This window comes from Oncorhynchus mykiss, chromosome 15 (assembly GCF_057628025.1).
Source record: "Oncorhynchus mykiss isolate SJ-2025 chromosome 15, ASM5762802v1, whole genome shotgun sequence".
NCBI classification, from domain to species: domain Eukaryota; kingdom Metazoa; phylum Chordata; class Actinopteri; order Salmoniformes; family Salmonidae; genus Oncorhynchus; species Oncorhynchus mykiss.
This window is the reverse complement of record NC_143036.1, coordinates 14583539-14596741: the sequence shown is the minus strand read 5'-3', so window position 1 is coordinate 14596741 and position 13203 is coordinate 14583539. Positions and strand designations below refer to the sequence as shown.

General features: G+C 46.4%; 1 protein-coding gene across 1 annotated transcript; it reads left to right on the top strand.

Moving 5' to 3' along the window:
* The first annotated feature begins 216 nt into the window (after positions 1-216).
* LOC110490922 (uncharacterized) lies at positions 217-11034 on the top strand. The gene is made up of 11 exons (XM_090199326.1): positions 217-447; positions 1339-1387; positions 1532-2170; positions 2703-4115; positions 8157-8326; positions 8511-8622; positions 8729-8795; positions 8901-9034; positions 9227-9329; positions 9470-9593; positions 10124-11034. Exons 2-11 carry the CDS (start codon positions 1347-1349, stop codon positions 10135-10137), a joined length of 2817 nt encoding a protein of 938 aa, XP_090055452.1. The 5' UTR covers positions 217-447; positions 1339-1346; the 3' UTR covers positions 10138-11034.
* The last annotated feature ends 2169 nt before the right edge of the window (positions 11035-13203 follow it).

The window sequence follows — 13203 nt, the reverse complement described above, 5'->3', positions numbered from 1 at the left end:
ATAGCTTTCACCTGGATTCACCTGGTCATGGAAAGAGCAGCTGTTCTTAATGTTTTATATCCTCAGTCTTGTGAAAAAATACTTTTGTATTCTACAGTGAGTTTTGATTAAAAAATGAATTGTAGGGGACACATCTAGTTCAGAGGAAACAACTCAAGCAAAGATGATATAACTAACCCCCTTCGTCTGTGACTCAAACGTCCTAACAGTGGCGCTATCCTTATTGTGTGTGTTTCCGGGTCAAAGGCAGTTTATTCTGTTTTGAAGTCGCGAGGCAAAGACGGTTAACTGTACAACTTCCTGAATGCAGACAATACGAACGTCCTTCATATGAGATATATTTGATCGTCATTACTTACTAGCTAGTAGTTGTGTAATAAAATCGTGTGTGCGAGACTGGTGTTTTGGTTTACGTATCCTCTAGTTTTGGTAGGAACGTGCGCTGGGGTAAGTGCCATGCAGCTAGATAGCTGGCTACGACATAGGCGATTAAACTCACCGATACACGATGTGGTGCAGCAGCGACTATTGTGGGCGGACTGGAGCTCCGACGTCACATAAAATGAAGTTTTTATTAAAAACGACTGATTCCCACACCCAAATAATACCACACGACAGTGTTAATGTTATGTGACCTGTGAGCTCCAGTTAGGCGACAATAAAACGAGTCAAAATTCACCCAACGCTGATAAACGGCCAGTCGCCGCTCAATTCACATCGTAAATCGTGGAGTTGAAGTGTCGGCTAGCAACGACAATTAAACACACAAATGTTAAGATATGGCGGTTAATCTGGTGTAAATCACTGCTATTTATTAGACTTAGCTACGTTAGCTGGTATTGTTTGGTAGTAACTAGTTAAATATTTCGTCGTTTGAGCTGATCATAGTCCCAAGTCTGGTTTTCTTCCTGACTAGTGGTTTTAGCATGGCCTAGCTAGCATACACAACGTTTAGTTCTCAATGTTTTCTACTACTGTACATTTCAATCCCTTTAGTTTCCAAGTTAAACGACATAGTAATGCTGGTTACAGTCCTAGCATTTTGCTGAATAATCTGAAATGTATATTGCTATATATTCAGGACAGACATTTCTTGTTCTGATATTTTTTTACATTTCTTTACGTTTTGGGGATTTGTGTGTATTGTTTTGCATTGTTAGGTATACTGCGCTGTTGGAGCTAGAAACAAGCATTTGGCTGCACCTGTGAAAATGTGTAGACATAAATATAAAAATAAATCTTATTGATGCTTATTGTATGGCGTCACAGCAAGGGAACTGTGTATTGTGGTATTTTACCCATGCATACTCTTTCTCTCTGTCCACTGATCTCTCAAAGTAAAGAGAATGTTGAGGCCACGGTCACGATCGCCCCACTATTCTCACAGGTAAATATCTTCCACACTTCATTTGACATGCTAGTCCAGTGTGTGGGTCAGTAAGATTACTTTAGAATGTTGTCTCATCTCAGCACGCTGTATGAAAGGTGCTTTACAATTAAAATGTTTTATACTTTTTGTGTGTTATTGCAGAGTTAGTCCGCGCAGGCAGGATGGTCGGCGGTTCCCCTGGGACGACCCAGACTTCAACCCCCAGCAGGTGCTGGCTGACCTGGGCAGGCTGCCTGGGGAGGATCAGTGGGTTCGCTTCATGGACGAGATCCACCCAGATGGCCCAGAGGGCCACAGAAGACCTGTTTCCCCAGGCCTCCACAGGCTTGACCACCACCTCCCCCCAGAGGAATTCCACCATCGCAGAATCCCACCGGCACCTCACGAGCTGGGCTACGCCGAGCGCAGAAGGCTCTCCCCCCATGATGGCAGAGGGGGTGGCAGGGGAAAAGGAAGTGGGAGCGAAGGGCTGCCCCACTCCCCTCAGAGGCTACCCAGAGAGAAGCTGCCATCACTGGCCCCGCAGCACCCTCACTACAGTCCTGACCACCACCAGATAGTGTCCTCTGCAGGCTGGAGAAGAGAAGAGCAGGACCAGAGCCAGGGAAGGTCCAGGGACCGCAGCCCCAGGGAGAGGGTTCAGGGTGGGGGGAAGGGGGAGAGGAGGGGTGGAGATTTTCCAGGTCCCTATGGAGACCGAAGCAGAGATGACATGCATAGAGAGAAGAGCACCATATCTGACCGGAACCGGAGGGAAGCTGATGAAGCGGTGCATCCTGGGTAAATTTGAGCAGTGTTCCGTTGGAATTTTATGGCCAAAAGCGAGAGAAGAAGATTGAAGAGGAGAACCCAGCTTCCTGTTTTTTCTAAGCGCAAACTTCACCCTGCTACTGTGTCCCCTGTGTAATCATGTAACCGTAGAGTAGTAGTAGTAGATTGAATTGCATGGCTTAACATGGATGACATGCTCTTGTCTCTGTGATCCTTGGAACCAGGTGCTTGTCATGACGTACACTGTGATATAGTTGAATACTTTACTATTGTTACCCGCTGTAATCTAGAGGCTTTGTGCGCCTGTGATGTCATATGGCTTTGTTTATTGCTAATCAGCTTGCATGAATGACTGTTGTCATTAACCGATATGTAAGGTACTATCTATTAGCCCATAAATTCTATTCATATGCTACGTGTTTTCCTAAATAAATTGAAAGCTAGCTATTACAAAATCTGTATATTTGTTATGTATAGTCAGCTTGATCGTATGTCCTCGGTCAGTGCTGAACCATGTCACCTGCTCTTTATGTCGACACAGGTACGGGAAGGAGACAGAGTTTAGGGTGCGCCGCCCCTCGTTGGAGAGGCCCCGGGAAGAGTACGGAGGAGGAGGGCCACGGGGGCGCAGGGGCCCCTCAGGGAGCCACGATGGCCGGGGGCCTGGAACCCTCATCGTGGAGCATGACCATGGTATTATAAACAGTAGAGGGCCAGAACTCTACGACAACCAGAGGGGCCGTGGCCCCGACCAGAGCCCAAGCCACGACCGATTCAGTCACCGTCACCACCGGGCCAGAGCCACTGAGGAGCGGTTCAGGAAGTCGGATAGCAGGTCCAATACCAGAGAAGAGGCCAGGGGTCGGCTTGACCATGAGGAGAGGAGAGGGCCTGTCCATGAGGAGAGGAGAGGGCCTGTCCATGAGGAGAGGAGAGGGCCTGTCCAGGAGGAGAGGAGAGGCCCTGTCCATGAGGCGAGGAGAGGCCCTGTCCATGAGGCGAGGAGAGGCCCTGTCCATGAGGCGAAAAGAGGCCCTGTCCACGAGGCGAGGAGAGGCCCTGTCCACGAGGAGAGGAGAGGCCCTGTCCACGAGGAGAGTAGAGGCCCTGTCCACGAGGAGAGTAGAGGCCCTGTCCACGAGGAGAGGAGAGGCCCTGTCCACGAGGAGAGGAGAGGCCCTGTCCACGAGGAGAGGAGAGGCCCTGTCCACGAGGAGAGGAGAGGCCCTGTCCACGAGGAGAGGAGAGGCCCTGTCCACGAGGAGAGGAGAGGCCCTGTCCACGAGGAGAGGAGAGGCCCTGTCCACGAGGCGAGGAGAGGGCCTGTACACGAGGAGAGGAGAGGGCCTGTACACGAGGAGAGGAGAGGGCCTGTACACGAGGAGAGGAGAGGGCCTGTACACGAGGAGAGGAGAGGGCCTATACATGAGTCCAGAAGAAGCCCTGATCGTCATGGGAGAGCCAGCCCCATGGGCTTCCAAGATAGAGGTAGTCCCACAGAGCCCAGGGCCAGAAACAGTGCATTCCGAGGGGAGAGGGGGGCCCCAGCCCAGGGTGGCAAGAGACAGATGGGGCCCTCCATGAACCAGCCCCGACCTCTAATTCAGGGAATGCAGGGGTACCGACCCCGGGATGCCTTTCCCCAGCACTCCCCTCCGGAGCACCAGGGGTACCAACCCAGGGGAGGCGTCTGGGACATGGAGCCCAGAGAGGAGGCGCCCGGTTGGGCAGAGGTGAGCGACAAGGAGCCCCGCTGCGAGAAGGACCGGGGACCAGGGCCGCGAGGAGGCCGTCCGCCAGCACAGGGCAGGATGGATCCTAGGAAACCTCAGCATAGTGATCTCACCCCCAACTGGAACCAACAGCAGAACAATATGGGAATGCCTCGCATGGGCGCCGGCGAGGAGACGCTCACCATCAAGGTGGACATGAACCGGCCTGTGGGCCAGAACAGGTAAGGTGTTTCCGACAGCAATGTTTAGGGGTCAAGGGTGAAAGTTCATGCTTCTTTTCAACTCTCACTGTCAACTGCAGGAAGACAAAGTCAGAAGCCCTGAGATCATTGACAGCCAGAGGAGGAAGTTTTCTTCTAACCAATTTTTTTTATTCTACAAGCTGAGAATTTGTGATGGGACGCAATTTATATACATCAAACTAATCCTTCCTGATGTGGGGCATTGCAGTGATGAACATGGCGAATCGCCAAACGCCTCCTTTTAGTAGTGGCCATTTTACAGCATTGTCCTTCACATTCTCATGATTAGAAAGGTGGAATCAATTCATAGAGGAGGCAAGTCGGGATCTCCCAAATAACTTTTATTGTTCATCAAGAGGGGCAGAACGTCTCAGACCAGCTTTGCAACATTCTAGAGAACAGAGATGCCACAGTAGAAGACTATCAACCATATTAATAACCTAATGGCTCACGGCAGAGGTTTTGCTCATCAGTTGTTCAGAAATCTCTCTCTCATCCAATGAACACCCCAACAGAATGTGGCAACTCACAAAGGGAGTGGTTGCGGCTTCCCACAGCGAAAGCATCCCTGACAGCCAAGAGACCAACCAGCCAAGAGACCAACCAGATGCCAGCAGTGTGTTTGCAGCTCATCCTTCACAGCTGAAATGAATAAAGAGCAAGCAGCCTGCATGGTGGAACGTGCTGAAGGAGCTGTGGAAAGTAAAGAGTGGATGGAGAGGAGTGGAGGAGGCACAGTTCTGCCACTCACTACAGCTGATTGACCTGAGTTTTGGAGGAAAATGCAGAACCCATGAAGACAAGGGGAAAAGTATTGGTACTAACCAAACTGAGCACCAAACAACTGCAGAAGAGTCTCGTTGGTATATAGGAGGATTTTCTGTATACATGATACCCAATACATTCTAATATGGAGTTGATGAGCCTGATAAATGTCAGTCACTGAGCCACTGCATGGTGCCTTGGTCTTCGGTTGACTGAAGACGATTTGGGCTGGAATATGTCCTGAACTGCACTTCAGGAACATCCGTTTGAAACCACCATGTTTTTTTCAATGTCTTGCGAAACACCTGGAATTATCAGCTCTTGATCAGCTAATCAGAGAAAGACTATTGTGAAAGGACTTATTTCAGAAGCAGTGTTGTTCTGAGCCAGGCAATGACCATTCACCCTTACCCCACTCAGCCTGAGAGGATACATATGCCAAAACACCAGCTCTAGTCACAAGACTTTCAAATAGCTTAAACTAGCTCAAACGTTTGTATTTTATTCAGACCAATGTCCAAAGGTAAGTCAACATGTTCTTTCCATCATTGCCTATATTATTCTGCAGACTTCTAGAGGATTTTCATACTTATCTGTCAAGCAAGCAGAATAATTTTAAGTCTTCATCCAATGTGTTTAATCTGAGGTGGACTCATTCCCACTGAAACTTGCCAAAGACTTTAACGACTTCAGTCACCGTCTTGACCACCCTCAAGGCCACACATTATCATGTTCCTGGTTGTTCTTCATGTCTAAACTCATGATGCTAAAAAGTCTCAAGGCCTAAAGGAGATTCTGCCACGGTCTCACAATACCTACGCTTCTGAGGCAAATTTGGATCCAAATTCTCTCAACACTCACCACATATTTTCAGAAACCTGGGGGATCTGTTCTGCATGGGTCTTCCGACCAAACTGGGTTTGGAGTGGCCCTGCATACCTTTCTACAAACAGGTTCACTCAAAGAAATGGACTATAAAGCGCAGCACTGAGCAGACCTGACTATCTGAACAACAACTCAAGGCAATGATGTTGTCCTTAAAGCAACCAAAGGCTACAGGTTCTTAGTATAACTCACTTTGAGCTGTACCAGAACAAAGGACAACACTGGATGACTACAAGTAAAGACCGGATGCTATGGCCTAAGTCAGAGGGACGTGAACAGACCAGTGAGAATCCAATCATTGGATGGAGGAGCACAGTCATTAAACACACTGAGAGATCGACCTTCTGGATGAACTGAAGAAGGCCTGAGTGACCAGCTAGTAGACACAAGCAAGAGTGGAGAAGAGCAGAAGGCAATGTGAAGGTCTGGAGATGACCAGGATGATGTCCAGTCAGAAAAGCAGTGGATGATGAATATCTGGAGATGAACTTCCACATTGGAAAGAGTGAAAAATACTTTTGGACTCAACACATGAAAATAAAGCTTTCGGCTTGACTTCTTCAAGCTAACGTTCAGCTGTCTTTTCCACCCGTATTGACACTGATACTCATGGACCAATCAGGGAGTAATAATGCTCAAACTCAATCCCACTAATAGTGTCTCTTCTCCAGGAGGCTCTCAGAACCATATGACTGTTGATGAACTCCATCTTGCACCAGGAAAACAGCTCTGTCAAAGCATTACAACAGCAAGGGGAAACCCAACTCGGTGAGGACTAAGGTATTCCTGACAGTGAATCTGGACTCGGCCTAGTTAAAAGGCCCCAGAATGAACACTTTGGGAGGAAGAGGAATTGAAACCTCAAACACAGCCGATGTATCAGCCAATAGTTCAGCATGGATGAATCCTCATGAAAACACTTGAGTATTGCTCTGAAAAAGGACATCTCAGAAACATTCCTGTACAGATGGGTTCTGTCAGTCTACACTTCATCTTGGCACAACTTGCTCACGAAAACCACACCTGCAAGAGAACATACTGTCTACCTTGGGTCAATCAAAGACGAGATCTATCCTGTCCACTCTGGACCGTTCAAGGACAAGCAACTACACTGTCAACATTTCTCCAACCAAGGACAATAACTACACTCTCAGCATTTCACCAACCAAGGACAAGAACTACACTGTCAACATTTCACCAACCAAGGACAAGCATCTACACTGTCAACATTTCACCAACCAAGGACAAGAACTACACTGTCGATTGACAAATGCAGACAGCGAAACATTTAAAGAAGCATGTATTTTCACCTTTGACCCATGCCAGTGATACACTGGCACAGTGATACACTGGCACAGGAAGTGGGCAGGGATGTAGTGGAGGATAATCACTGTTCACACACCTTTTTTATTTTATTTCATCAAGAGCGTTGATGCACCTTTTACACCACATACACTTGGTTAGCATTAGCGTTACCCCCCCCCCCACCCGTTATCTCGACTGGCGTTCAGCGTTTCACAACTACATCCCTGGAGACGAGTAATGTCTCACTCTCTTCCTGGAGACGAGTAATGTCTCACTCTCTTCCTGGAGACGAGTAATGTATCACTCTCTTCCTGTTGCGTTTCAAACTCATTTTAAACAATTTGACCTAATTTGGACTTTAAGTGCATTTTTGCAAATATGTCCAAACCAACAGCTCTTGATGATGTACTTAATCAGTCATTTTTCCTAAAGCTTTAAAATGTGAAGGTAAGTGTAGTGTGTTTACAGATGCCTCGGTCAAGGTAAGGTTGTTCAGTACACAATGTTTAGTTATATTTGATTTACATAAGAGATCCACTTAACTCCCCTTAACAGTATTATTGAATTCAGAATATAAATATACCATTTATCAGATGCTTTTATCCAAAATGACTTATTCATGCATGCATACATTTTGTTGTTCAGAACAAATGACTTAGTTCCACCCCCAAACTACAGTCTTTACTTAAATCAAACCCTTTCCACAAATTGCCCATCAGCTAGCTACCACTGTAAACTACTAGTACTATAATTTCATAGTTAAACCCTTGTATTCAGGCCTGATCTCAGATTGTAATGCCTCCACCACTTCCTTCCTCTCCTCCATTGCTCATCTCTCCTCCGTTGCTCATCCCTCCTCCGTTGCTCATCCCTCCTCCATTGCTCATCTCTCCTCCGTTGCTCATCCCTCCTCCGTTGCTCATCCCTCCTCCGTTGCTCATCCCTCCTCCGTTGCTCATCCCTCCTCCGTTGCTCATCCCTCTGTTGCTCATCCCTCCTCCGTTTCTCATCCCTCCTCCGTTTCTCATCCCTCCTCCGTTTCTCATCCCTCCTCCGTTCCTCCAGCCAGCTGTGCTACTCCTCAGACCGCCAGCTGTCACTGGATCTGGTCAACGTGGGCCGCCAGCGCCTAGACTTCCTGCCCATGCTAGAGCATTCTGGGACGTACCAGGAGTCCGCAATGCACTCTGGGACCTTCGCCCAGGAGATCATCACCCTGGTGCACCAGGTCAAAGGTTAGGAAACGAAACAAATACAACCTGAATATGCGCTGCGCACAGCCACTTGTGTACACACACACACACACACACACACCGCTCATTGACACTAATGTGCCCACCTCAGACAGAACCTATAGATACTTATCACAGCCTTCAAGGCAATCAATCTCTTACTCTTTCTTTCTCTGATATTCTCCAGAGCATTACTTTAGGGGCGATGGTGTGACACTGAACGAGCGTTTCTCTGGCCCCCAAGATGGAGGTCTGCCTGAGGAGGAGGAGCAGGAGGAAGAAGGACCAACTCTGAACAGGTACATGAACACCTGGTTACCACGGTAATTTGAATATCTTTAGAGCTTTTGTTTAAGCCTTTAATGTGCTGTTTACAAACAATATATTTGTATTCCTCTCGTCCAGGCTGTTCAACATGAGTATGTCAGAACCTGATATGGAACCTGTCTTCTCTAAAGTTGGCCGCATGCAGGTACAATAATGTGTAGAGGTTTATGATTGATATGTCAATGGACTGATTGGTTCCTGAATGTATTGGTTGATTGAGTGATGTATTATTGATGTGTTGTGTGATCAGAGGCAGCAGCAGGCAGTGAGAGATCCCGGAGACCTGAGACATGACCTGGAGAGAAGGAGACAGGAGAGGCTGGAGGGAGTGAAGGTCACCATACCTGGAGGCAGGCTCTCACAGCACCCCCTGGCTGCCGGGAGGTACTACAACACAGTGAAGACATGATGGGGCTTCTTTTGAATATTACAATGATTCCTTCCTCCCTTTCTTGGAGTCATCACTGATCTACAGATCCTTGTGTTCACCCAATCTGTCAGATCAGTGATTACCTTAAGAAGTGGAGGAAGGGTGCATTTTTATACCATCTCTCCCTCTCACACACTCTGTCTCAGTGACCATCAGGGGGGGTATGGTAGAGAGGAAGACGAGGAACAGGAGGGCTTTTCAGGCTGGTCAGGCCCACCACGGAGAGGGAGGAGGTGGCCTGCAGACATGGTGAGACTGTGTGAGGGTGTGCGTGTGTCTGTTTACATTTGGTAGGGAAGTGAATAAAATGGATATTATCTGTATCTTTCTTTAAATATATCTTGGATGTTTCTCTCTTGCTCTCTCGCTTTCTCTCTCTCTCTCTCTAGGGGGGTCAGAGGAGAGGTGGCATGATTAGACAAGACATGGGAGACCAGCAAAGGAACAACTGGCCTCCTAAAAGCCCTTGCAACCTGTCTGGATCAACGAGACAACGGAACCACAATATTAACGGTCAGTTGGTACCCCAAAACATAAGTATGTACAGTCAATGTAAACCAGGAAACAGAAGTTAAAAAGTACAGTGTGTTGTCATTCACAGACCTGTTCAGAGAACCACAACTTCCCAGCCATGTTCAGTGACCTCAGTCATTCACTGATTGGTTGGTTGATTGACAGTGTAATTCCTATGACTGGCCTCTGTTTACCTTCCTGTCTGGTTACGTACATTAGTCAGTCAGTCCATCTGTTCCCTAGATCTCATTTATGTCTGACCCTGAGCCAATCAAGTCCTCTCCTTTCCTCTAGACAATCATCTTGCCCACTAATAGGACCATTACAACCCTAGCTGCCCTACTTCTTAACCTAACACCTATATTCACAAGACCTCTCTCGTACTCTCTGTCTCGCTCTCTCTCTCTCTCTCTCACACTCTCTCTCTCTCTCTCTCGCACTCTCTGTCTCGCTCTCTCTCTCTCGCTCTCTCTCTCGCTCTCTCGCTCTCTCTCTCTCTCTCGCTCTCTCTCTCTCTCGCTCTCTCACAGGTGCCAACTGGTGAATGGAAGCTTGGAGCAATCCAAATGGAGTCAGTGGTTAACTGTTGATAGGCTGTATATATTATAGATCACACTGCTGCAGACTGACCACAGCCTGAACCACGACCACCTGACCACCTGACATTCTGTACCACGCTGTCAATGTAAAGCCCATGCAATGTAGCTGCTCTCCTGACAGAGAGAGTAATGTGGTGGGGAAGTAAGATGGCCAACTGATATTTAAAGATGCACTATGCATAAATCGTTCCACCATTTCCTGGTTGCAAAATGTTTGCCTAATTTCAGTTTGTTACAAAACGAGCAAGTATAGTGTAGAGCAGGTGTAGGTAACCGTGCTCCTGGAGTCCCGCTGGTACTGCGGGATTTTGTTCTGTCTAGGCACCCACACCTGACCAATTGACAGAGCCGGGGGCAGAACTAATCAGTTGGACCGGCCTTTGACATCCATAGGCGGGGCATGTTTTTTCCCAGGACCACCTTATGTGTGCATCCTCTTGCATGTTCAGATTGTAATAGTAAAGACCATAGGCAGCTGGTGAGTTTCAAGTTTGTGGATGTTTCCAGTTTACCCTAGCATTTCTACCGTTCTTAGTGTCAGTTATGATAATTGTTTTATATGCACATTTTTGTGCAACAGTTTCATTTCAATATTTTATTTTCTCAATCATTGTCACGTGGTTAATCATAAAAATCTGAAATAAAATGATAAAAATGTCAGTTAAAATTGAACTGAGGTGAGAGCAGCAGCCTCTGCCACATGAACACATTGATACACTGTGATCCATTGGCTAAAGAAATGAGCTCATAGAACTCCGAGACAGCCTATAGGCCAATGCAGCAGTAGGCCTGTAACTTCCATCTCAACTAAGTAAAGCTGACAAATAAAAACAGTAGAAAATGACCTGATGAAAATTCTGTTTCTTTCAATCACAATCATCTCTCTTCTCCACCTGTCTGCCTCCCTTTCTATCTGTCTTGACTTGAGCTATTGTTAGTGAACTGCAACATTGTATCAACTAGCCTATTCTGGGCCCTCAGAGTTTCCCACCCAGTGAGCTCTAGACAGACTACTGTTTTTTAAAATAGCATTTCCACTGACTATATGGGGTCATCAGATCATGATATTTTGCTCTTTCACGCCGAGGCTTGGTGATTATCGAGGCCGGGAGTGTTGGAAAGGTTGTTCTAATACTTAGGAACTATCATTCGCAATGGATGTTAAAAAACAGACTTCGTTGGCTTGTGCGAGGCAAAGAAAAAATGACTGAGAAACTCTGTTTATTGGTGGTGGACGTGGTGAGTTAAGACAATCGGTAATCCAACATTGCCAAATGAGCACGTTCCTACATATGCATGTATTCTGGAGAGATCCACACAACCCCTCCCCATCTTGATGCAACATTTTAAATGATACTCAAAACACATTAACTTCATACATATTTTAGAGGCTTTTCACTGGCCACGCAACTCAATCAGCTAGACATATTCCCGTGTGCCCAAATTGTGGGCATCCCAAATAGGCATAGGCCTACACACAAAAAAACAATAAACTAATGATCGTCTGTGGATAAGTCATGTCCCTGGTGAAGTATTTTGAATGTTTTTATTTGGACAGGAATAAATGTTTATTTTAGGATGCAGTCCAGCATCCTAGCTGTGCGATGTGCACTCCCCTACTTTATTTTCCAATTCGCAAGAAGCTGAAACCAGAGATCTGTATGTAATGACGAGATGCTAATTTTTCTGCCCTAACAATGGGAGTCTGTGTCCCAAAGGCGTGAAGGCAGGCGACAAGCTTAGGTCTGCATATTATTCCCATAGAAACGCGTTGGTCTTGTACTGGACATATTCTGGCGAGAGTGAGCCCTCTTGCTTTGCCTCGCCTCTTCCTCTACTGAAACTACATCACCGGAGAAAGCATCTGATCGAGCGAAACATGGCCCTCTATATTTATCTGACAGAAATATTATGACATGCCATACTCTTGGTCCAGACAGCATCAGACACATGGTCTACACATACGGAGACGGGGGGCGCTGTTTTGCCCCCGCCGATGCTTTAACTGAGATCGATGAGTCTTTGTCGACACATTTTCTCGGTCAAATAAATGCTCAGTTTTTCAATATTTCATTTGGACGCCGGCCCTGCCAACTGAGCTAATTGATCAGTTCAATAATTGCCTAAATTCAATACACCAGATGTTCTAGTTTGGTTAAATCAAAAACATGAAGAGCATGCAGTGAAATAACTTTTACATAACCAAAAATATTTTATTTTCAGTAGTTTGAAGCGTGTGTTTAAAGCCGAAAGTAAAAGACGCAAAAATGAAACGTAAGAACGGGAAGCATAGAAATAGTGCACATATAACATACAGTTTAAGTCGGAAGTTTGCATACACCTTAGACAAATACATTTAATATCAGTTTTTTACAATTCCTGACATTTAATCCTAATAAAAATTACCTGTCTTAGGTCAGTTAGGATCACCACTTTATTTTAAGAATGTGAAATGTCAGAATAATAGTAGAGAGTGATTTATTTCAGCTTTTATTTCTTTCATCACATTCCCAGTGGGTCCGAAGTTTACATACACTCAATTAGTATTTGGTAGCATTGCCTTTAAATTGTTTAACTTGGGTCAAACCTTCCACAAGCTTTCCACAATAAGTTGGGTGAATTGTGGCCCATTCCTCCTGTCAGAGCTGATGTAACTGAGTCAGGTTTGTAGGCCTCTTTGCAAATGTTCTATAGGATTGAGGTCAGGGCTTTGTGATGGCCACTCCAATACCTTGACTTTGTTGTTCCTAAGCCATTTTGCCACAACTTTGGAAGTATGCTTGATGTCATTGTCCATTTGGAAGACCCATTTGCGACCAAGCTTTAACTTCCTGACTGATGTCTTGAGATGAGGCAGGATTGTCCACATCTCTCACCTGTACACACCTGTCAGGTACAGAAGTGATCCTTGCAGATATTTAACAGGTCAATCTTGCCTTCTTCCACCCAGGCCTGCTTTAGGTAAACCGGGCTGGCCAGGACTATTCAAGGAACAGAGTTAATGCCCCTGC